The 26,458-nt window shown below is 41.7% G+C and overlaps 1 protein-coding gene across 1 annotated transcript in view; it reads right to left on the reverse strand.

The window, feature by feature from the left end:
- The window catches only part of LACTBL1 (lactamase beta like 1), a 602,504-nt gene that overhangs the window by 129,876 nt on the left and 446,170 nt on the right, over nt 1–26,458 (reverse strand). Inside the window, exon 3 of the mRNA XM_078643034.1 lies at nt 21,719–21,828. Coding sequence (XP_078499160.1) covers nt 21,719–21,828 — 110 coding nt within the window. The remainder of the gene's footprint in view (nt 1–21,718; nt 21,829–26,458) is intronic.

Consider the following 26,458-nt stretch of genomic DNA (forward strand, 5'->3'; position numbering starts at 1 on the left):
AAAGACCTTTGAAAAAGACCTAATGCGAAGGTGCGTTACATTCGTGCTGTTTACATGCATAAATGCGCAATGATTGAAACCACAATGTAAGTTTAAAGACACTTAAGTTCTCTTACATGCCCTTCGTGGTGCGGTGTTTTTGGAATCTGCAATGAAACAGGGAAAACAAGGAAGGATTCGTCAGTGCCTGTGGGCAATGTATTGATGCGTGAGGTTGGTATGAGCTTAAACGACGGGGAGCACTAACCTGTGTCAAAACGATTAGGTGAAAGCTATCCGGGGATCTGCTCTGCGAGACGCCGGCAACGCAATGGTTTCCCGCGTTTCTGCCGTTCAATATGTTAGGTGTCACGTGGTTTAGCCCTTGGATGGAGGTAGAAAGCAGACTATGCCGATTGGGGTTAGGTCTAACTTCCATATGGAAGAATGCTTCACAGAGCCGAGTGTTCTGGAGGTTAACTAGTGAAGCTCAAAATTAAATGGTTACGTGGTGAACTAAAAAATGTATGTGAAAATAAAGATAAAGATAATAATTTTGGGAATATCATGAAAGTTGGACGATGTGGGGATTGAACCGGGTGTGTATTGCTTGGTATGTTGTTGATGCTGCTGTGTTCGCTGTTATGGACCTAATGTTAAAACGATTACTTAAGGGTACATAGTGTCAAAGTAGGGGTATGCACAATAACACCAAGGTCAATACAGAGAGCAAATTAGTCATAAATAGCAAGAAAACTCAATCCTTTCATTAATCCCGATGGGATTTTGGGTAGAAAGTCTGTGAATCCAGTAATTCTCACGTTGAAGGAGGAATTTGTTATTGTCTCTCCCTTCTTGTTTTTGTATTGTCTCAAGTACTATGTATTTCATTTGAGAAACGTTGTGTTGCTTTTCCGTGAAATGGGCGGACAGCGCTGACTTCATATTCTTAAGTCTGATATTGGACTTGTGTTCTGTGAGGCGTGTCTTGATACGGCGCTCAGTTTTGCCTACATACATTTTGCCGCAGGGGCACTTTATCCCATATATCAAATTGTTGGTGTCGCATGTTGCATTCACTCTAAGCTTGATAGGATTACCTTGACTTGGATGATTCACCGTGTTGCCCTTAATGATGTTATTGCAGTGGCCGCAATTTAAGCAGGGCTTAGTGCCTGCATACGTTATATGTTCTTTGGGTTTTCTTTGCAGTATTTCTCCCAAGTTTTTCGCTCTCGTATATGCAAACAAAGGTGGTTGACCAAAAGTGCCTCCAAAGTCCGGTTCAAGGTTGAGAATCGCCCAATGTTTCATTATGGTTCGTTTGAACTGTCTGCTGCTAGTCGAATATTTTGAAACCACTACTATCCGTGTTTGTTCGGGTTTACTGGTTGGTGTAAGCAATTTCCATCTGTCTGACTCCTGTATTCTTTTTTTGGTTGCTTGTACCAGGGATGTCGGATAACCTCTTTTCCTGAATTTATCAGACATTTCATCAAGTCTAGTTTCAAGAATGGTTTCATCTGACGTTATTCTCTTTACTCTTGCCATCTGGGAATATGGTAAGTTGTTGATCAAGTTAGGTTCATGAAAGCTGGAGTGTAACAACATGTTATTCCTGTCTGTGGGTTTAACATACAGGTCTGTAACGAATCCGTTTGGTGTTATTGTTATTTTCACATCCAAAAAATTAACTGTGATGTCCGACATATTCCATGTAAGTTGGATTCTTTGGTCAATGGAATTGAATTTCGTGAGCGCCATAGTAAGTGTCTCTTCCGTGTCCGTCCATATGATGAAAAAGTCATCAATGTAGCGTAGTATCATTCTCAAATGGTTAGTCCATCCGGGGTCTTTCAAGATGTGTTGGGTTTCGTACCAATGCATAAAGATATTGGCATACACAGGTGCCGCCGAATTGCCCATTGCCATCCCGGTGAGTTGTTGGTACCACTTGTCGTCAACTTTGAAATAGCTGTGATACAGCGTGAAATACATGAGTTCCATAAGGAACAGTTGGAAATCATGGTCCAAGGTCGTGTTCAGTAGAGCTGATTCCATCGCTTCAATCCCCATATCATGGGGTATGCTGGTGTATAAGCTACAGACATCTGCAGTGCATAAAATCACTTTCTCTGTTTCATTGAATGTGATTTGTTGTAGTTTCAACAAGAATTGCGATGTGTCTTTAATATACGTTGTCGTAGATTGTACTGATGATTGAAGATATTTGTCAATCAATTGTCCAATTGGTTGGTGTATACTTCCTCTAGTAGACACTATGGGCCTCATAGGGGGATCTCGCAGATTTTTGTGTATTTTGGGTACCATTCTCAAGGTTGGGCTCCTAGGGTTGGTAGTTAGCAGGAAGTTTTTGGTTCTTTCTGTGATGGTTCCTTGTTGATGTGCTTTGTCGATGATGAGTTTTAACACCTTCAGATATTCTTGGGTGGGATTTGACTCCAGTCTAAGGTAAGTTCTCTGATCATTGACGTGTTCCCTCACCTTGTTATTATACATCTGTGTGTTCATAATCACGATAGCTCCTCCTTTATCCGCTTTGGTAACGGTTATGAGGTCATTCTCTGCTATTTTGTTGAGGGTATCCAAATCTTTTTGTGTGATGTTTCTGGTTTTTGGTTTGATGTGTTTAATTTTTTTGAGGTCCTGTTTGACTAGGTTCTCAAACAAATCTAGTGTCTTATGGCTTGTTGGCGCTTGGAATGAACTTGCTGGACGTAATCCCAATAGCTGGTCCTTAGTTTCTTGTAATGGTCGCTCCGGTATTACATTGTCAAAAAAGTATCTAAGTTTAAGCTTCCTCATAAGCTTGAAGAAGCTGACTTCGTGTTCCAGGTGGTTTGAGGAGGTGGTAGGGACAAATGAGGTGCCCTTTTGAAGTAGTTGCAATTCTTGTTTACTGAAGTCATGGTCACTAATGTTGATCACTAGCTGTTCTGTGGTCAATTCTTCTTGGGTTTCTTTTCTTTCTCCTTGGTTATGGATGTTGTACTCCGAGTGCTCGGAGGGTCTCTTTCTTTTTCCTTTTCTTTGCCCTCTCCTAGGTCTCCTTTTTGTGCTTGGCCCTAATCTAAAAAAGGACTCTTGTCACGTGTTGAGCTGGTGGTAGGTTCCACAGTTGAAGGTTCTGTCTGAGGAGTTCTTGTGGATTGTCCTTTCCGTGTTCTTTGACCAGGATCACTATCCGTGGAGGAGGTATCCGTATTCGAGTTATAAGGGCGATTTCTTCGTTTTTGTGCGTAGATGTCGGCCCATGTGTAGACCTCGTCTAGGCGATAATCCAGGGTGTCTCGCTTAAATTTGCGAATTTTTCTTTCGTTAATCTCCCTGGTATGTTTGTCGATTTGGGTTTTCATGTCCTCTAACATAGTTTTAAGTTCCTCTTCTGTCATCATTTTGCTCAGTTCAGTGGAGGTTTCTTGGATTTCAGTGGTAATTTCTTCTAAGATCCCGGATAATTCTTGAATGATTAAAAGAATTAAATCCAATGAACATTTATTGAGGATTTCATACCACCGTTCCTGGAATTTTTTTGAATGTTTACATAAGGACGGTTTAAGTGCTATTCTGAGCCCCCGAGGTATGCGTTGGTTCCTATGGTACTTGATGAGGGTACTGGCGTGTAGTTGTTGATTGGTTTTCCTCTTCATTAGATAAAGTAATTGTTTTATATTTTGCTCTTTGGATTTGCTTGACGCTTCTTGCGCAATTTCCTCCCTGATCAATGAATAGATTTGATCCACATCCTTTTCCTCGAATGCAAAGGTGGAGGCTCTAGCCTCTGTACTTTTAGATATTTCTTCGTAGTTAGACATCTTGAGTTGTTGGGGGTGGAGAAGTATTCAGTGAGTATAAGTGCGTGCTATCCTTCCAGTGGACGCTCTGAAGGTGAATATCATTAATAGTTTAGGATGGATGCACTGCTATAATTTTACTTGGTAGATAGTCTTTATGTTGTTCAATTGGTGGTGCACAACAAGGAGGCGTCGAGGGTCCTGCGACGTCAAAACTATGATAACTGAATGTGAGACTAGAGAGATTCTAGTCCCATCCCTTGTATGGCACACACATTCACGAAGTTACTTTCATGGAAGAAAGGCTACTTCTATACAATGTTCGTATTCATTTCTTTGAGTTTATTTTAGTGTTCGTTTTTTTTAAAACATGTTCCGTTATTTTCTTAGCTTTCAGAAAATTCAGACTCGGGCTTGTTTATAATCCACATTTCCAATGCATTTCGAGCATTTGATATGCTCTTCATCAGGGAAATAGACACTAGAAATAATAATATGTACAAACGGTAATTAATAGTAATCGAATTAACTGTTTGCATCATGTTAAGAAATTAAGTAATGCAGCATTTCAACAAAAATAGTCACACTACACAAACATGTTTAACCGTTGTAAAAGACCTTTGAAAAAGACCTAATGCGAAGGTGCGTTACATTCGTGCTGTTTACATGCATAAATGCGCAATGATTGAAACCACAATGTAAGTTTAAAGACACTTAAGTTCTCTTACATGCCCTTCGTGGTGCGGTGTTTTTGGAATCTGCAATGAAACAGGGAAAACAAGGAAGGATTCGTCAGTGCCTGTGGGCAATGTATTGATGCGTGAGGTTGGTATGAGCTTAAACGACGGGGAGCACTAACCTGTGTCAAAACGATTAGGTGAAAGCTATCCGGGGATCTGCTCTGCGAGACGCCGGCACCTCATTTGTCCCTACCACCTCCTCAAACCACCTGGAACACGAAGTCAGCTTCTTCAAGCTTATGAGGAAGCTTAAACTTAGATACTTTTTTGACAATGTAATACCGGAGCGACCATTACAAGAAACTAAGGACCAGCTATTGGGATTACGTCCAGCAAGTTCATTCCAAGCGCCAACAAGCCATAAGACACTAGATTTGTTTGAGAACCTAGTCAAACAGGACCTCAAAAAAATTAAACACATCAAACCAAAAACCAGAAACATCACACAAAAAGATTTGGATACCCTCAACAAAATAGCAGAGAATGACCTCATAACCGTTACCAAAGCGGATAAAGGAGGAGCTATCGTGATTATGAACACACAGATGTATAATAACAAGGTGAGGGAACACGTCAATGATCAGAGAACTTACCTTAGACTGGAGTCAAATCCCACCCAAGAATATCTGAAGGTGTTAAAACTCATCATCGACAAAGCACATCAACAAGGAACCATCACAGAAAGAACCAAAAACTTCCTGCTAACTACCAACCCTAGGAGCCCAACCTTGAGAATGGTACCCAAAATACACAAAAATCTGCGAGATCCCCCTATGAGGCCCATAGTGTCTACTAGAGGAAGTATACACCAACCAATTGGACAATTGATTGACAAATATCTTCAATCATCAGTACAATCTACGACAACGTATATTAAAGACACATCGCAATTCTTGTTGAAACTACAACAAATCACATTCAATGAAACAGAGAAAGTGATTTTATGCACTGCAGATGTCTGTAGCTTATACACCAGCATACCCCATGATATGGGGATTGAAGCGATGGAATCAGCTCTACTGAACACGACCTTGGACCATGATTTCCAACTGTTCCTTATGGAACTCATGTATTTCACGCTGTATCACAGCTATTTCAAAGTTGACGACAAGTGGTACCAACAACTCACCGGGATGGCAATGGGCAATTCGGCGGCACCTGTGTATGCCAATATCTTTATGCATTGGTACGAAACCCAACACATCTTGAAAGACCCCGGATGGACTAACCATTTGAGAATGATACTACGCTACATTGATGACTTTTTCATCATATGGACGGACACGGAAGAGACACTTACTATGGCGCTCACGAAATTCAATTCCATTGACCAAAGAATCCAACTTACATGGAATATGTCGGACATCACAGTTAATTTTTTGGATGTGAAAATAACAATAACACCAAACGGATTCGTTACAGACCTGTATGTTAAACCCACAGACAGGAATAACATGTTGTTACACTCCAGCTTTCATGAACCTAACTTGATCAACAACTTACCATATTCCCAGATGGCAAGAGTAAAGAGAATAACGTCAGATGAAACCATTCTTGAAACTAGACTTGATGAAATGTCTGATAAATTCAGGAAAAGAGGTTATCCGACATCCCTGGTACAAGCAACCAAAACAAGAATACAGGAGTCAGACAGATGGAAATTGCTTACACCAACCAGTAAACCCGAACAAACACGGATAGTAGTGGTTTCAAAATATTCGACTAGCAGCAGACAGTTCAAACGAACCATAATGAAACATTGGGCGATTCTCAACCTTGAACCGGACTTTGGAGGCACTTTTGGTCAACCACCTTTGTTTGCATATACGAGAGCGAAAAACTTGGGAGAAATACTGCAAAGAAAACCCAAAGAACATATAACGTATGCAGGCACTAAGCCCTGCTTAAATTGCGGCCACTGCAATAACATCATTAAGGGCAACACGGTGAATCATCCAAGTCAAGGTAATCCTATCAAGCTTAGAGTGAATGCAACATGCGACACCAACAATTTGATATATGGGATAAAGTGCCCCTGCGGCAAAATGTATGTAGGCAAAACTGAGCGCCGTATCAAGACACGCCTCACAGAACACAAGTCCAATATCAGACTTAAGAATATGAAGTCAGCGCTGTCCGCCCATTTCACGGAAAAGCAACACAACGTTTCTCAAATGAAATACATAGTACTTGAGACAATACAAAAACAAGAAGGGAGAGACAATAACAAATTCCTCCTTCAACGTGAGAATTACTGGATTCACAGACTTTCTACCCAAAATCCCATCGGGATTAATGAAAGGATTGAGTTTTCTTGCTATTTATGACTAATTTGCTCTCTGTATTGACCTTGGTGTTATTGTGCATACCCCTACTTTGACACTATGTACCCTTAAGTAATCGTTTTAACATTAGGTCCATAACAGCGAACACAGCAGCATCAACAACATACCAAGCAATACACACCCGGTTCAATCCCCACATCGTCCAACTTTCATGATATTCCCAAAATTATTATCTTTATCTTTATTTTCACATACATTTTTTAGTTCACCACGTAACCATTTAATTTTGAGCTTCACTAGTTAACCTCCAGAACACTCGGCTCTGTGAAGCATTCTTCCATATGGAAGTTAGACCTAACCCCAATCGGCATAGTCTGCTTTCTACCTCCATCCAAGGGCTAAACCACGTGACACCTAACATATTGAACGGCAGAAACGCGGGAAACCATTGCGTTGCCGGCGTCTCGCAGAGCAGATCCCCGGATAGCTTTCACCTAATCGTTTTGACACAGGTTAGTGCTCCCCGTCGTTTAAGCTCATACCAACCTCACGCATCAATACATTGCCCACAGGCACTGACGAATCCTTCCTTGTTTTCCCTGTTTCATTGCAGATTCCAAAAACACCGCACCACGAAGGGCATGTAAGAGAACTTAAGTGTCTTTAAACTTACATTGTGGTTTCAATCATTGCGCATTTATGCATGTAAACAGCACGAATGTAACGCACCTTCGCATTAGGTCTTTTTCAAAGGTCTTTTACAACGGTTAAACATGTTTGTGTAGTGTGACTATTTTTGTTGAAATGCTGCATTACTTAATTTCTTAACATGATGCAAACAGTTAATTCGATTACTATTAATTACCGTTTGTACATATTATTATTTCTAGTGTCTATTTCCCTGATGAAGAGCATATCAAATGCTCGAAATGCATTGGAAATGTGGATTATAAACAAGCCCGAGTCTGAATTTTCTGAAAGCTAAGAAAATAACGGAACATGTTTTAAAAAAAACGAACACTAAAATAAACTCAAAGAAATGAATACGAACATTGTATAGAAGTAGCCTTTCTTCCATGAAAGTAACTACGTGAATGTGTGTGCCATACAAGGGATGGGACTAGAATCTCTCTAGTCTCACATTCAGTTATCACCTCTCAAGAGGTGCCCAGACGCCAATATACAAGAGGAATTGGAAAGCTAGGAGTAAGATAAAAGACAGTAGAGGCCTAAGGGATGGCATTTGAATCCCTAAGGCAGGTAAAAACGATGCACCCAAAAATTGGAACACAAGTCACCGAGATGGCATACAAGCAAGTCAACCGAGGACACAAACATGTCACCTGGAAATTAAAACAAAGACACATAGAGGCAAATGGATTAAGATACATGAGCTGTGCAAAAACAACAAACAGAAGCAATTCTGGGATTATGTTGCCAAACTAGAGAATGAAAAGCATGGCAATTGCATGTAGCAAACGTCATACAACTGATCCAAGTGCATAGTGGCAAGGGGCCGGGAGACCCTATTGGCAGATAGCAAATTGGCAGGTGAAGGGCTCCCAATACAGAATATGGTAGGGCACAGGAGCAGCACACTGTTGAAAAAATTGAAAAAAAGTCAGGAAGAGAAGGGGCACCAGGGATCAACGGCCTGCCAGGTGGCATGTGCGAAGATGGCCTGGCTTACTGGGCAAAGACAGTATCTACTCTTTATATGGAATGCAGGGCAAAAACAGATGTACCAAATTCCTTGAGAGGCTCCATGTTGCAACCAATATACAAGAAAGGTGCCAAAACGTATCCAAAGAACTGCAGGATAATTGCCCTGTTGGACATAGAAGGGAAAGCATACACCAGCTCTCTTTTAAATGTGTTAAACGACTGGATCTAGGAAAATGCCATTCTGCCATTCTATCAAACAGGGTTTTGAAATGGTGATTCAATGATTGATAACATAGTAGCATTATCATACTTGGCCCAGCAGATGAACACCAAAAACAACTTGCCAGTGTTCGCCTGCTTAGTGGACTACTCAGAGGCATTTGACAGTGTCTCCAGAAATAAGCTGTGGTAAAAACTGAAGAGCTGGATTATCACAGATAACCTCCTAAAGACTATTATCTCACTAAATAGTAACAACTGGGTGAGGATAAAATTGACTGGTGACAGAGTCTCCAAAAGGCTGTACATGGAAATGGGCACAAAACAGGGCTGCATCCTAGTCCTGATGTTTTTTAACCTTTGCCCAGGAGATTTAGGCAAGGCCCTTCAATGTGCCACATTAGTTACCCCAAAAATAGGGGCTCATAGATTGGACCTGCTCCAATCTATGGACTACCTGGTCAATTTTTGATCATATCAGAGTATGGACGCCTTTAGCAAATATAATGAGGCCAATGAGCTAGAAGCTAATGCAAGTATGACCAAAGTGGTAATCTTTGGGCAACACGTAAGAAAAACCTTTCTTAGCTGGAGGCTGGGAAACCGGATGATAGGAACAGTACAGGGAAAGCAAAGATGCACCAGGCCAATGAAAGCCAGAACACAAGCTACCATATATGCGTTATGTAAACTACAAGAGAAATTATGCAGCCCCACGTCAATACTAATCAGGAGAGTAATAAAATCTAAGTTGTTATCAGTAGCAGGATACGCTCAGCATGTTTTCCCTGGGCAGATGGAATTTGCACTGGAAAAAATCCCAGTGCCAGTGCTATTAACACGCCTTTAAGCTACCAAAGTACACAAGCAACCTTTTGACCAGGTTGGAGTTGAGACTGGTACAACAAAAGTTTGAATGCATGAGCGCCCTCGTAAAATACCACTCCCAAACACTCAAACCTCACACAGGATCCCTAAAAGAAATACTTAAAGCAATTTCTGAAGGGGGATAGAATCCATGGAACAGTTACATGCAAGTGGCAGTGTCCAAACTGAAGTTAGCAATAGCCAATTGGTCATTGGAATAAGTAAGTTACTTGGCAATAAAAAAGCTCTAAATGAACAAGGTTATTTAGCTCTTGAGGGTGAAAGACATAGTCAGACAGAAGGAAAAGGGAAAATGACCAGGCCTGATTTCCTCCATCGATCAGCCATTTTTGAAGAGTGCCCTGAAGATGAAATGCCTGAAAGACATCCAATGGGCCAGGATAGTAAAAACTCCAATCAAGGAACTCAACCCAGGATGGAAATACTTACACCAGATAATCAAATGTAGGTTGTGCAAATACAGAGCAGAGTTCCTATTGCACCTTGCATGTTGCTTCCCTGCTTTACTACAACAACGACAGACACTCTTTAAGCCAATGTTCTTACGGCATGAGATTAGGACCTGCTTAGAGGCAATCTCAGGGCTTTTCACCTGTACATTACACAAGGACCCGGCCAAAATCGGAAAGTATATGAAAGCTGTCTGAATCAAATTGAATAAGACAATGGGCACTGAGAAGTGCTAAGAATCAGCAAAGAACTCAAACCCAGAGCATAGTGGCATCAAACACCGAGGACCTATTAAGTGAGTAGCCATCTACAAGTGTTCCTTCAAGGCTATGGCCAGCGGCAGTGTGAAGACCAGGGATTGGACCTACTATCAGGGCAGCTTTTAGTGGGGAGGAGTAGATTCACAACGGTAAAGTCAAAGCACAAAGAACTTTATATATGACCATCTGAATAGATGAAGAGGTTTCATAAGATAGATTTATTTTTGCTCTTGTTTCATTGCAACAAATCTTGATCTATTTTTCCGCATGTGCCTCAAAAAAAGCAGACCTCATGTTGCTTATTTAAAATGTTATTAAAAAACTGACATTTAAGTATAATTATTAAATAATACCTTCTTAAATTTTTGCTGTAATTAGAATACTACATATTCCACTCCACAACATATGCAATTTCTCCACTGTTTGTGAGATTTGAGTAACAATAATAAATGTGACTCCCCAAAAATATATATGCAATTTCCCTGATAATTGTTGGATTGAAGGTAAAATAGTACATCTATCCTGGCCCCCCAAATATATGTACTGTTCTGAATGTTTAAGGGATTGTAGTTAGAATAATATATCTGATGAAAAATATATATCTGTTTTCCCAAATGTTTATTACATTGGGGTTAGAATAGTGAATCAGTATCCGACTAAATATGGACATTTCCCTGAATATTTGCAGATCAGCAGTTACAATAATAAATCTGGAACCTCTCCATCCTCAATGTCCTCAATGTTTGTGGGACTAGAGTTAGAATAATATATCTAAACCCCTGAATATACAGACGTTCCCAAAGAGTTGGTGAATTGGAGTTAGAATAGTAAATCTCCTCCTCCTCTAATATATGCACTTTCATATTGTTTGTGGGAGCAATCAATCAATTAAACAGGACATTTTTAACGAGTGCTATATACCCAGGAGGGTCTCAAGGTGCTGGGGGGGGGCGCTACTGATCGAAGAGCCAGGTCTTGAGAAGTCCTCTGAAGACCAGGTAGTCTTGGGTCAGCCATATGTTGGTGGGGAGGGTGTTCCAGGTCTTGGCGGCGAGGTGGGAGAAGGATCTTCCTCTGGTGGTTGTTCTTCTGATGCGTGACACTGTGGCGAGGCCGGCGAGCAGAGCTTGCGGGTAGGGACGTAGAAGCTGAGTCGTTTGCTCAGGCACGCTGGGCCGGCGTTGTGGAGGGCCTTGTATGCGTGGATGAGGAGCTTGAAGGTTATCCTCTTGTTGACGGGGAGTCAGTGTAGGTCTCTCAGGTGGGGTGTGATGTGGCTGTGGCAGGGGATGTCAAAGATCAGTCGTGCCGAGACGTTCTGGATGCGTTGCAGCCGTCTCAGGAGCTTGTTTCACGTTCCTGCGTAGAGGCATTTCCGTAGTCCAGCCTACTGGAAACGAGGGCATGGGCTACTGTTCTTCTCGTTTCGGTGGGGATCCACTTGAAGATTCTGCAGATCATTCGTAGGGTGTTGAAGCAGGATGAGGAGACAGTGTTGATCTGTTTGGTCATGGAGAGGGTGGAGTCCAGGATGACCCCCAGGTTGTGTGCGTGGTCAGGGGATGTCGGGGCTGTGTGAGGGTCTTTGGTGCGGGAGATCATCAGCTGGGTGTCGTCGGCGTAGTAGATGATGTTGAGGTTGTGCTGGCGGGCGACGTAGGCGAGGGGTGCCTATATGTTGAACAGTGTTGGGCTGAGGGAGGAGCCCTGGGGTACGCCGCAGATGATCTCGGTGGTGATGGAGCTGTATGGGGGAGGCGGACGCTCTGTGTTCTGCCGGAGAGGAAGGATGTGGTCCAGTCCAGGACCTTCTCTTGCATCCCGGCGTCGTGTAGGCATGTTCGTAGTGTCTGGTGGCAGACCGTGTCGAAGGCGGCTGACAGGTCCAGGAGTATGAAGGCTGCTGTTTCTCTGTTGTCGATCAGGGTCCTGATGTCGTCGGTGGTGGCGATGAGGCAGTTTCGGTGCTGTGGTTGCCGCGGAAACCGGACTGGGATGGGTCCAGGATGTTGTTGTCCTCGAGGTAGCGGGTCAGTTGCTTGTTGACGATTTTCTCGCTGACCTTTGCTGGAAACGGGAGCAGGGAGATGGGACGGACGTTCTTGAGGTCCTTGGGGTCCGCCTTGAGTTTCTTGAGTAAGGCATTGATCTCGGCGTGCTTCCAACTCTCTGGGAAGGTTGCTGTCTCGAAGGAGGTGTTGATGACTTTCCGGAGGTGGGGTGCGATGATTGTGCTGACTTTGTTGAAGACGGGGTGTGGGCATGAGTCAGAAGTGGATCCAGAGTGGATGGAGTTCACGATTTTGATGGTGTCATCGTCGTTGATGTTGGACCATGCAATCAGGCGGCAGGTGATCGCGGGGGTGGGGGTCTCGGAGGTTGGCGGGGAAGTCGTGGCATTAAAGCTGTTGCTGATGTCTGCGATCTTGCGGTGGAAGTAGGTGGCCAGTGAGTCGTACAGGTCCTGCGAAGGGGGATGTTGTTGTTGTTGGAGCTGGGGTTGAAGAGTTCCTTCAAGATGTTGAAGAGCTCTTTGCTGTTGAGTGCATTGTTATCCAGGCAGTCCTTAAATGTCGTCCTCTTGGCGGTTCTCATGAGTTGATGGTGTCTGCGGGTGGCGTTCTTGAGGGCCGTGTGGCAGTCTGCTGATAGTTCTCGGAGCCCGTTCTTCTCCAGTTTCCGGCCAGTATGCTTGGAGGCCTGAAGGCCTTCAGTGAACCAGGTGGCTTTCTTGCTGGTGTGTCTGTTGGAGGGTGTCTTGAGCGGGGGTTGAGGGTGGCGGTGTCGTGTTCGGTGGGGTCAGAAGGTGGGCTCTGGGCAAGGGTGGTAGCTAGCTGTTCTTCGGTGACTTTTCCCCAGCAGCGACGAGGCATCTGTCGGGTGCCGCGATGTGCGGTGAGTTTCCTGAAGGTAAAGTAGACGCAGCGGTGGTCGGTCCAGTGGGGTTCGGTGGTGTGGTTGAAGGAGACGCGGGGGCTAGCGGAGAAGATGGGGTCTAGTGTGTGGCCGGCTGCATGGGTGGGTGTTGTCACAAGCTGTCTGAGTCTGAGGTTTGCGAGGTTGTCAATCAGGGTGGTGGAGTTGCGTCGTTGTTGTTCTCGAGGTGGAAGTTCAGGTCCCCGAGGAGGATGTAATCTGTGGAGGCGAAGGCGTGGGTGCTGATGAGGTCAGTGATGGAGTTGCTGAACTGTGGTCTGGGTCCGGGGGGTCTGTAGATCAGGGTTCCTCTGAGGGTGGTGTTGGGGTCGGTGTGAATCTGGAAGTGCAGGTGTTCGGCGGTGCTGAGGCAGTTGTTGGTGCTGGTCGAGACGCTGAGGGTGTTCTTGTGGACGATGGCAATTCCACCTCCTATTCCGTTGGTGTGGTCTCTGCAGGCGATCGTGTAGCCTTCCGAGATGGCTATGGCGATGTCAGGTGCTGAGGCGGGGGTCAGCCAGGTCTCCGTTAGGAAGGCGATGTCTGGGGCGGTTGAGTAGAGGAGGTCCCAGATTTCGACGGCGTGTTTTCGGGCGGAGCGAGTGTTAAGGAGGATGCACCTCAGGTGGTTGGGTTCGTTGGTTGGTGGTTTCGTGGGTTGGATACTGATGAAGCTGCAGTTCCTGCAGGTGAAGGGCCCTTGGGTGCGCTTCGGGGTGGCCCGTTAGCAGGTGTGTTCTCGTCCGGGGTTGAGTGCGTGGAGGGTGCTCGTGTCATTGGGTAGTCGGGTGTCGTGGTGTCTTCGGGGTCCAGGGGTTCTGGCGATGGGCACGGTCCAGGTGCAGACAGGCTTGCCTTAGGCGCGCCTTCGGCGCACCAGCGGCATGCCCACTGCGCACGTCCGCTACGCGGCCGCGCAGTGCCTGCCATATAAGGGGATATGGAAGGGAGGAGCAGCTGGGAGGTGGGAGTGGGGTGGCGAATGGGAGAGCAGGGGTGGCGGGGCCGCAGGGAGGCAGCGGCGGGAAGGGGCGGGATGGCAAGATACAGAAGGCAAAAGGGGGCGGGCAGGGGCGCTAAGCAGTCAACAATGCAGGGCAACAGAGATCAGAAAACAGTGATGAAAATAAAAAGGCACAGTACAGTTAGGAGAAAATGACAAAACAAGGAAAAAAGTCACAGTATAATTTTACCAGTGGAGGGGGGGGAGCGGCAAACTCATGAGGCAGCAGCAGCTGGCTCAAGGCAGGCACACACAGGCGGAGCTGTGCGGTGTGGGGGACGGCCTGACCTGCAAGCAGGGTCAAGGGTCGCTCCCTCTACTGTGCAGCGACCTCCATTTAAGGGGATGTGGGAGGGAGGAGCAGCTGGCTGGCGAATGGGAGAGCGAGGGGCGGGGCCGCAGGGAGGCAGCGGCGGGAAGGTGTGGAGCGTCAAGATACAGAAGGCAAAAGGGGGCGGGGCAGGGGCACTAAACAGTCAACAATGCAGGGCAACAGAGATTAGTAAACAGTGATGAAAATAAAAAGGCACAGTACAGTTAGGAGAAAAACGACAAAACAAGGAAAAAAGTCACAGTACAATTTTACCAGCGGAGGGGGGGGGAGCGGCTAACTCATGAGGCGGCAGCAGCTGGCTCAAGGCAGGCACACACAGGTGGAGCTGTGCGGTGTGGGGGGCGGCCTGACCTGCAAGCAGGGTCAAGGGCCGCTCCCATTAGGATAGGTCACAGTTTCTGGTGCTTTTTTGTTCTGTACAATAGGACACACAAAATTGAAGGGGTACTATTTCAACCAAGAGAGGTGTGCACTTCACCCCACATTTCAGTTTGCAAGGAGATAGTTGAGAAGAAATTATTTTTGTTACTAATATTTCTGCATTTGAAGGACATTCTAGGGTAGAGAAAGTGGTGGAGGATGGAGTTTGAAAAGTAAATATGACCACCCCAATATAGATGCCACATCCTCAAAAGATGTTGAATTTAAGTTAGAACTGATCATCTGAGCTTTCCAATAAATGCTCTTTCAAGTGTTTGTTAAATCGGAGTTAGAATAGTAAATCTACCAACAACCTTGCCAATATGTGAATTCTTCCACATATTTGTTAAAAATAGGCTAGAAAAGCGGATATGAAAGAATAGAATAGAATGGTAAATCTGACCCCCAATTTATGCACCTTCCCAAATGTTTGTTAGACTACTTTTAGAACTATACATCTGTTTTCCAGCAAATAGAAGCACCGATCCCCCACTCCAAAATTTGCACTTTACCCAATGTTTGTGGGGTTGGAGTTAAAGTATTAAACATTACCACCCACAATACAGGCACTTTTCCCATTACATGTTGAATATTAGTTAGACTAGTAAATTAGAACACCCATGTATTTGCACTTTCCCCACCATCTTTGGAACTAGCTTTAGAATGGTAAATATCTGCCCATATGTATGTCCTTTCCCCAGTGCTTATTAGGAATGAGTTAGGAATTGTAAATCTGCCTGCCCCTCACTTAGGAACTTCCTCAAACGTCTGTGGAGCTGCAGTTAAAACAGCAAATTTTAACCTGCCCCTTCCCCAAAAAACAAGTTTTCTTTTTTCCCCAATGTATGTGGGAGTGGGGTTAAAACAGTCAATCTCACTCCAACCAATTTCTGCACTTTTGCAAATGATTTTGAATAGTCAGCTGATATGTTTTATTTATGTACTTTCCTACATTTGGTGTGACTGCAGATGTAATAGCAAATATGAGTCCTCTCCCAAATGTATGCACTTTCTCCAAAGTTTCTAGGTTTAGGTTAGAAAAGTAAATATAGCTCCCATGTAATTCATTCCCTCAAGTTTGTGGACTAGAATTAGAATAATAAATTGCACCCCTTTTATTTATGCAATTTACACATTGTTTGTGGGAGTTTCACTTTATTTTACATTTATTCTATAGTTTTATATTCTACTAGCTTTTCATTTTTTTATAACTGCCTATTACATTTAGGAAATAGAGTAATAGCTTTGTATGATTCTTTTAATATTTTTAATGAACAATTTATATATTTTAGGATTCATATATTTTAATTTTAAATGGTCAGGAATATTATAACAATATATTTGTCCACTATTTACATTGTTCTTCCTTTTACAGTAAAGCTTTCTTTAAAAATTGTCCAATATTTAATCAATTAAATACTCATTTTGGTTTGCATGGAAAATCTTATGTTTCAAATGAATAATAAACTACTTAACCAAATTGATACTGTTTTATGTAGTTTTTGATTAAAACGTTTTTTCAATGCTTTTGTGTTCTATATATTTTTATCTATATTATGGTTAAATCTGACACCTTTTCAACTTAATATATTTTTGAAGTCTATATTGTTGTTGTTAATATTTACGTATTTACTATAATTTACAGTTGAGATTTTGGTCCACGATATTTAGGCCAATTGTATTATAACCATATTAACAATTTGCAATTTCTGACATAACTTATGTGTAGTTGTTTCTCAGACATACAACCCACATGAGTGTTACACCATTTCTGGTCTTGTAAAAAACCTTTAGGATAGGTCACAGTTTCTGCTCCTTTTTTGTTCTGTATAATAGGACACACAAAATGTAAGGGGTACTATTTCAACCAAGAGATGTGTGCACTTCACCCCACATTTCAGTTTGCAAGGAGATAGTTGAGAAGAAATTATTTTTATTACTTATATTTCTGCATTTGAAGGACATTCTGGGGTAGAGAATGTGGTGGGATCATGCAATCCACACCATTCTGCATGCCCTTAAGGTGTCTAAAAAGGTTTTGTGCTGAAGTTTTCTTAGTGGCAGTGAAACGTAGCCTAAATATGCAGCCATCCCACATATGGTTTTCACACCAATTCTGTGTAATGAAACTGACACTAGGCATGGTTGCACTTTTGACCCTTGCTGTCCTTGTGATAGCTCATCCACACAAGTGTGATACTGGTATTAAATGTTGAAATGTGGACACTCTTGATGGTGTTAAATTCTGGCAATTCTAGATATTTCCTTCACATTAATATGAAGAGCCTTTGTTTTTACTGATATTTTCTTGCTTGCAGGACATTCTAGGACAAATACACACTACCCAGATCACCCTGGATTCCCCTGAATCTCTAGTTAAAAAAAATGTCTGGTGGATTCTAGGGTTCAAGGGTGGCGACTGACCATGGACCCAACACTGCAACTATTTCACATGATTTTGCATATGACTGGTTTGGTCGGCCCAAGAGGCTCGACCAAAGAGTCAGGGCCCACAGCATTGGGCAAGCCACTCCTCCCTGAACCGCCCACCCGCCCGCCCCCAACCAGATATACCCTTCTGCTTTCGCGCAGTGCGAGAAGCAGGAACATAAAATGGTATTTAAAATACCATTTTATGTTTCTGCTTCTTGCACATCGAGGAAGCAGTGTGGCGACGCTCCTCTGCCCAAATGGAGGAGCTGCCTCTGCAATCTTATATTTGGCCATGCTGCTTAAGAACAAATGGTGCGATTGAGGCTAGTAACTCTGATCCGGATTCCCTCAGTCTCTCATTTAAAAAAAATGTCTGGGGTTATTAGAATTCCCTGGTACCACCCAACTAAAGCAATCCTACACTGGGTTTTGGCTCCATTTCTGTAAATCACACGAGGGATGGTGGCAGTCTTGGCCACTTTCTGTCTGCAACGATAGGGCACCAGCAGATATGGCAGGTAGTTTTATAGGTAGAATTATGGGAATGCTAAAGATTGGGGTTTTCCCATTCAATGCAAATTGGTGTTTTCCATCACATTCATGAATACGTTGTAAAAAAAAAGGGCACACAGAAAGAAAAAGAGGTAGGATCCAACCCATATTGGAATTTTATTGTTTTTTCGAGGAGAAATTTAGAGGTGTAAGATGATAGGATGTTTGGTACTAATGTACTGATTCACAAAAGTCTTTTTTCTATGGAAAGTAATCCCAATTACCTTGCAATATAGGTAGTCCAATATTTACAGTGGTGAAAAGGCCTTATATCCATAAACTCAGATTCTTGAATGCATTCAACAAAAGTATATTTCGTTTTGATATACAATTTATATTAATTTCATTTTTCTTTTTTTCTCAAATGATGAATGGGCGTACACAATGACAAATTATTGTGAGCCTTGGCTTGGTTGTTGTCCCTCAGAATTGTAGGTTTTGGACAAACTACAAAGGTAACACATCTCTTTGACCAAGATAAACATTGTATAACATTTATAGATCTGTTCTTCTGTGCAGAATGTGCCAGCATTGTTGTACATACAGTACTTAAAATGTTTCTTAAAAAGTGAAATATGTTCCCTTTTATAGACATGCCATACCCCATACACACATAACATTTGAAAGTAAAACAAAATTTGATTCCCTGAGCACAATATATGTAGTTCAGTATTAAACAGTCAAATTCCTGATTGTAAGTCCATAAAAAATTCTTGAAAAGTTGATGACATCAAGTGTTAATCCACAGTCTGTATTCTTGTATTCTGTTGTTCTCAAGAAGACTTGTTTACACACAATTCCGTTCTCAGATAATACAGCCAACACATGTTTTGTCTATGGTATAATATCAAAAAGACTTCCTCAGGGCTGTAATAAATAGATATGCAATCCGATTACCACATCTCTCAGTCAATGTTAGGCCTAACCTCCACCAAAAGAGGTGAATAAGAAACGGAAACCGAGAAAATAGAAAACACCCAAAATGTGTATATCATCTGCCAACCACCAAGTAAAGTGAATAGAGCCGGTTTTTCTTTTAGCAATTGCTAGCAATTGTAAATTAACAGCATTGGGTGGTGGCTGCTTTGAGTTCCCTTTTGATGCAACTTTTGTGAATTTGGCCTTAGATATTGCAATCATCAGACCATGCGCAACAGAGACCTCACTGCCCATTAGTAGAAATAACATTTGTAAGTAGTCCATGTACAACCTGACCCTTAACATACAGTTACATCAACCTTTCTGGATCAGCTTTACAAGTGTTTTCAGGGTTTGAACATTTGTTGGTACTCAATTATGTCAACGCTCACTAGGGGGCTGATAAAGATGCCATAGGAAACAGCTCTGACCCTCGGCCAGAGCCGTTGCTACGGCATCGTAATCAGCAGTTTGGATTCATTTGGATGGAGTAGGTCGGAAAAGAATTCAAAAAAGGATATCTGAACAACTTCCGATGGACTCGAAGAGCCCATCTGCCATTCAGAATTCCTCCTGTAATCCCAAGGGAGGCTCTTTCCACCCGAGGGATTACAAGGTTGGATTCCGACAGCCTTTCTGTGCTGGCCTTTCCGAAACAGAAAGGCTGTTGGAAGTAGATTTTTTGGAGGCCCCAGGCAGGGCCCCCATGAGTGCAAAGCCTCCAGATGGTGTCCGAGGGCGCACCTCTGGTGCCCCCCCGTTGATCCCTGTACCCTGTGGCAGGCACCTTGAGGTGACTGCACGGGGTGCAGGGATGAACTGCACCTCCTCTCTTTACAATGAGAGCATGCATTCTGGTCAGAATACATGCTCCCAATGCAAAGAATAGGACTGTGACCGAACACTATTCGGACACATCCTAACTGCTGGTTTGGGTCCACCGACAAGAAGTCAGTCAGTCACTGCACCCAATCGATGTCGGGTGGACTCAGGTCTGTCTGACATCGAAATCGGCCCCTAACAGGATAGTGGATGTCCCGTGCATTTATTTGGACACCCTCTAGTGCTTTTACTGTAGCCATAAAGTTTTGGCAGTGGAAAATCACTGCTCTGATTGGTTTTCCACCAGTTTTTTTATAACGTATTCAAAACTTGATGTATTGAGATTAGCAATTGGATATGAGCAAAATAGAATTGCATATCCTTTTTTGCACCAGGCTTTGAAACCTTATTTTATCAGAAAGCCAGGCTGCTCTTTTGTCTTCACTACATGGTGGCTTGCACTGTTTTGTTGTTCCTCTAGTTTCTAGTTTCATAGGGCGTTTGAATGCTTAAAGTTTACTACCTAGTATATTTAGGCCCTTTTTTAGATTTTTACAGAGGGAGCACTCAACCAAACTGTAGGTATTCCTGCCTCATTTAGATGTGGGCAGACCAAAATATGGCCCTGAGAGAGAGCCTACGTCAGCTCTGTCGCTGACATACTTCTCCAATATCCTGATGGAGTATGTGCCGTCGGACGATAACCATCCGATTGCCCACCCTATTTCGAGTTTGCGGTTGAATGACTTTTGTTTACTGCCCATCACTGTCAGATTGAAGCTGGCAGTGAGGGGCAGTAAAAAAACATACTGACACTTCATATAATTAGAGACATTTTCCATGGAGTGGGGGCCACGAGGTGTACATTTTTCAATAAACTACTCCCGCTTTTTGAGTTTGTTTTTAAAAATGTAAACCATTGTAAATGTTTGACAGATGACTGTTTTGTTGGAAGGAGACATCTGTCAAACTTTAATAGTATTAACAGGAACAGCAGTGACTGGGGTTCCTGACAATGTTAAGAATTGTCCATCAGGGCTGGCAGACAGCTCTAAATTTGGAAGATGGAGGTTCCTCCTGATTTTGAGGGCAATGTCCTCTGTCATTCTGACAGAGTACCTCCACCTGCCAAACTTATAATCAGGCAATTTTAAATATATGTTCAGTTATACATTCTAACATATATTTCTAATTAGTTTAGATCATTTCAAAATGTTATTAATATTCCTTGTTTATGAAACAGTCAAGACTTCTCTTAATCCAGAAGTAGTGATATTTAATTTTAAAACACATTTCAAATAGTGATCACATTTGATGAATCAAATTGGATTTTATAGAAGAATTGCCAGAAAAACAGATATTTTCAGAATACCAATGTTAGCAACATTAAAACACAAAAATGTGGGAAAAGTGATATATATTATATCATTATCTGCTGTCAGCCTAAACTGTTCAGGAGCAATCACATTCTTCATTAGCATGTCTTCAGAAAGATGTTCTGTAGAAAAGCATTGAAGTAGAATTTAAATGAGGTAGGACTATAGTTTTCTTCCAGATGCACTTGGGAAGTACACTGCTGAAAATATTGCTTTAAATGTTTCTGATGTAGAAAATATATTTCTTGCAAAGGACAGTCAAGCATGCACATTAACAGGCCACACAATCAAAAAACAAAAAAACAGTTAAAAACACAGGAGAGATTGAACAAAATTACTATGGCAAGGTTATGGAGCAAGAGCACAGAGGCAAGTGGTTAAACAGAACATCTCTCACTTTTTTATAATTGAAATGTGGAAAATATGTATCTTTCAAAGGTAATTGAAAATAAAATGCCCATTTCTTTTATATTCATACATTGGCAAAACATTATGAACATATATGACAATTTTCCCACTTATGCAACATTGTACAACCAATCATTTATTTTCATGTCACTCAGTTTCTTGATTTGAAATTACTATTAGGTGCTACAGTAACACTGTGGTTATACTAGATAGACCGGAGTAACTAAGTACTGACCTTTTCAAGGGCCTCTTTCAACACTGGTATTGGGTGAGCCAGTGGAACAGGCTCGGGATATCGAGGGCACATTGTCACCTGTTCAGAGTTTGCATCTGCCAGCAATGGACCTGTCGGAAACATACCATAGATTGTCTCATCAGATAAATTTCCACACTTGAAAGGTGCTAGTACAAAAAATTCAAACTTTAATCCGTCAGATCACTTTATTCAGCCTCCAGGGCCATAAAAGTACAAACGGTTAAAAGTACATAAAATGAATAAGACATGCTTAAGGAATTCACCAATAAAACGAGTCGAAAGATAAAAATACATACAATACTGCAGATAATGTGACTAATAAAGAAGAGTACATTATTTCATGAATAAATTCATTGGTTGTCTAAAAAAAATTACAAATGTACACAATTACTTGTGATAAAAATGTTACAATTATAGCAAGGTAATTAACACACAACAGTAATAGAAAGCTGCAAAGTAACAATACACTTGGCTACAATCATATAAGAGAGAGATGTAGAGCTTTGCTGTGGAGCCCCCACATGGCACCCAAGAATTTAGAGATAGAAATGACTATAACTGGGCGAGGATCCAATCTAAGACTACGAAAGGCTTCCTGGTGGGTATGTACTCCTAATAGCCTGCATACGGGTGCAAGCCAAATATGACGAGGGGATGTATAACCTGGACAGGCAAACAATACGTGGGAAATACTCTCTTTTAGGACATTACAGGTAGGAAAACAGGTGTCTCCTTTGCCAGCTCATCCAGACTTGAAAACTCTGAGGGGTAGGGTGCCTATTTGGAACTGAAAAAATAGTTTCCTGTGGAGTGGACCAGACACTAGATCCCAGAATGACCTGAACCCCCATGTGAGCTTGATATTGATGGAGCGAGGTACTGAATAATATTTTGTTCAGACTCGCAAAGTTAAACTTCCATAAAACTGTAACCGTATTAACAAGTGTGATGAAGTATTAACCAACTTAGTTTTAAAATGCATATACACAAGAAACATGAGGGACTAACCTATGTGCTCTACGTTGCAAACGCAAGTGTGTGAAAAATAATAAACTAACCTTGTCTATTGTCTTTGTCAGTATTAAATGCGGCTGTTTAACTAATGGTATGTGCTTATTTGTGTGCTTATGTTATGTCTTTTCGTCTTTTCTGTGGCAAAAGCTCGAGGAGGATATCCTGCGGCCTATATGAAGAAGGTAGATAAAAAATGCTGCTTTGTGTGTACAGCTAGGTAACATAAATTAATGGGTTAATAATTAGCAAAGGGGGTGGGTAACAGAATGGGTCTCAATTCTCTAATTAATTGATGTCTTGTGTTTGTTTAAATAATAGTTTTCGAGTGAGGCCTAAAGGCACATTGAAAAGATGGCGTTTTCGAGTCCTGTCCAGAAAGAGCCTTGCATGGAAGTGGAAACGTTTACCACATTGACAAGTTCTGTCAGAAGAATGCAAACCTAATAAACTGTGCTAAACGTGCTCTTGCAGAGAAAGATTCAAGGACAGGAAGCGGCAAGTTTGCCAAGCCAAGGAAGTCATGTACTGTAGCTCAAGTGAAAGTAACATTTTTATGGAAGCTGCGTGACTCGAAAGTAATGGACAATGGACTCTAAGAAAAGCCCGAACTAGGCTTGGAAAAAGGTGATGACATAATATGAGCTGACAAAAGTCAGCCAATGAGGACACTGGATGGCAAAGAAAAATGTACAATTTAGAGAAGATTAGCTAGTTAGAAAGGTATAAAACTTGGCCCCATGGGCAGGAGGGCGCTTCTCGCTTTCCGATTCCTGAAGGGCGTGTCGTGCTGTTGGACTCTTTGGCGCACGTAGGGATAGCAGACTCTAATGATTATTCTTTTTAGGTGGACTGAGTTCTAGACAGGGAAATAGAATTTAGGGAATGGAAACTGTTATTTTCTTTAATTCGTGCTAACTGATTTGCCTTTGAAGTGTCGGTCTATTATGTTTTCCCCATAATAAACGCTGCTTTCATTATTGCTAATAAAATTAAGATAACTAATTGAAAATGCTCTTTCTATGAAAAATAAAGTTAATAAAATTTGATTTTTGAAACGACAAGCTGGTCTTGTTTATTCATGGTCTAGTTACCATCAGCTGATCCATTTACCTAAGTGACTTAATTAAAATGATAAATGATTAAAACCATGGTAAGAAATGATAAACTGCAGTTGTATATAAAATTGTAAATAGATTGTGAATAGTTCTGTTTAATTAGGTCACATGATTCAGTCCCCCAAAAATTGTCTCGTTGGTATATGGGCATTTTGAGTGATTTATGATTAATGGTGAGTATTGTGGTGTTGGGTAGCGTTGGTGAGACAGTTTTTCCTTAGGGGCGCTGGATCAATTCCTTGTTAGCAGAGGATGGTTGCTATGGTAACTGTCATGCTACATGGTAATTACATAGGATCGATGTTTAACATATGTTGAGTTTGTTCACTTGTTAAATGTAGTCAAAAGGTTTTTTCCAGCAGTGTGAAAATTCCTAGTTGTGCCGGCAAGAGTAGTGTAACAGGTGAAGTTGCACAGTGCATTTGTTCTGTTTCAAAATAGTGGTATTGTCATATATCACTAGTGTTGTGGTTGGTTGTACAGTACAAGTTTAGGGATTCTAGGTGTGTAAGGTAGAATGTATAGTGAGGATTGTCTATGAAATTGTAGCTTTCGAGTATAGGGACTTGGAGCCTGTTTTAAAACTCACTGTGAAAAGAGTAGTAGATTTTATCCAAGCTTGAGTGAAGGGTAAGGAAGCGTTGTCTATCTTACTGACGAATTAGGTTTTCTAGTGTGGGTTAAAGTCCTACCAAGATACATGTATGTATGCTTAGGGATTTTTCTGTTTGAATGTGCGTAAATGATTTTTGTAATATACGATTGAGTGAAACTTTGAATTGTTACTATATGTGCATTCAGAGAGAAATGAGTTCGTTATTACCTGCTAGAAGGGTAGAGTAGCCTTACTTTATCAACGAATTTAAATATTCTGTGAGAATAGCGTTGTCTATTCCACGCAAAGAATATCTGAATGACTGAAAAAGCTATCACTTTATTTTAGTGAAACAGACAAACGGTTTGTTTTTCTGGAGTTACTAACTGAATTCTATTGAAAAAGTTTTCTTAAAATGGCGCTGTGAAAATATTTTGTAAAGGAGGTGTCAGTGTCACAGCGGAGCGAGGTCAGAGAAGCTGCAGTGGCAGTATACGTCACTAGTGTCGCGCTGTGATTGGCTAGCATACGTCACAGTATTTGCGCACTGATTGGCTCATGTGACTAGGCAGGCTTGCAGCTGATTGGCTCTTCTAGAAAAGCAGTAATTCTATTGGTTGAGCAAAGCGGTGACGTACCTTAACCTGATTGGCTTGTTGGTGAGTTTCGCGCACGGATTGGTTGGTTTTACGGAACAACAAGGAAATAATTACGATCTATTTTAAAATAAGCGGAATTGTTTAAAACATGGATTATTATTACATAAAAGAGAAAAAGAAGCTTTCTTGGTTTCAGAAATTGAAAAATAAATTGAAACCTGACAAGAAAATTGAAATGCAAGGTGGAAGGTACAAAACACCGCAGCTTATTTGTTAGGTGAATGTGGTTATCATACTTGTCTCGGGATTGAGAATTGGATGGAATATACCAAAAATGATGGTGTATTAGCATGACCGGAAGATGGATCATTTAACATTAAGGTTATGAAAAACGTAAGAGAAAAATGACTCTTGAACCAAAGCCTAGACCTACACAAATTGAGGCTTTAGCTGAATGGGAGGATGAGATGTTTGAATTGGAACGAGAGAATAGAGGTATAACAAGAGGTACTAGATTGGACATAAATAGGGAAACTCATGAGGATAGAATGCGTCGATGGAGACGTAGCGCATGTGATGGTCTGTATCCAGCGAGATTTGGTGAGGCAACTGATCAAAAGGGTGCTCAAAAGAAAAATAATAATGCTGAAGAAAGTGAATTAGAAGATGCAGTTTTAGAAGAGATTTATATTACAAAACCGAAACCGCCTACTTATCAACCAGTTTGTACATGGTCTTCCCCAAGAGTTCCTCCAGGAACTTCCCCAAGTGCTCCTCCTAGAGAAATTATTGATGAGACATCTCCCAGATTTAATCCGAATAATGCAAAAACTCCTGAAAGAATAGGAAACAAGAACTAATTCTAGTTTATCTGGTGAAAACAGAAAGTATGCTAAAAACCCCAGTTCACAGAAAAGAAACCCCAAGAAATGTAATGAGAACAGAAAGATGTGAGGAAATGCCAAATACTTCAGAATATTTCCGATCAAAAGATGAATTAATACAGCAGTTAACTAAAAGCATGGAAGCAGTAACGGTACCAGTAACAATTGGACCTGTTCTTCCAGTATTTGATCAAAGGGAAGCTAGACATTCAGCTTTAACTGTTCCATTAAATGCAGAAATTCAGAAAGTGGCTGAAAAATTTTATTCAGATTTATCAGAAATTCACCGAAAGAAAATAATTATGCCTGACTTAACTTTTAATCAAAGTTTCTCGAATAAAACTCCATCTGGTGCAGAATCTGATTCTGGAACTCCGGAAAAGAGCATTAATAAAATAGATTTAACGCATACCCCACAAAGCTCAGAATTTAAATTACTTGATGTTGCAAAACTGAAAGCAGATTTGGAGGAATTAATTATTGGCACAATTGGACCTGACAGTTTAAAGTTA

Source organism: Lissotriton helveticus, chromosome 5_1 (genome assembly GCF_964261635.1).
Source record: "Lissotriton helveticus chromosome 5_1, aLisHel1.1, whole genome shotgun sequence".
NCBI lineage: Eukaryota > Metazoa > Chordata > Amphibia > Caudata > Salamandridae > Lissotriton > Lissotriton helveticus.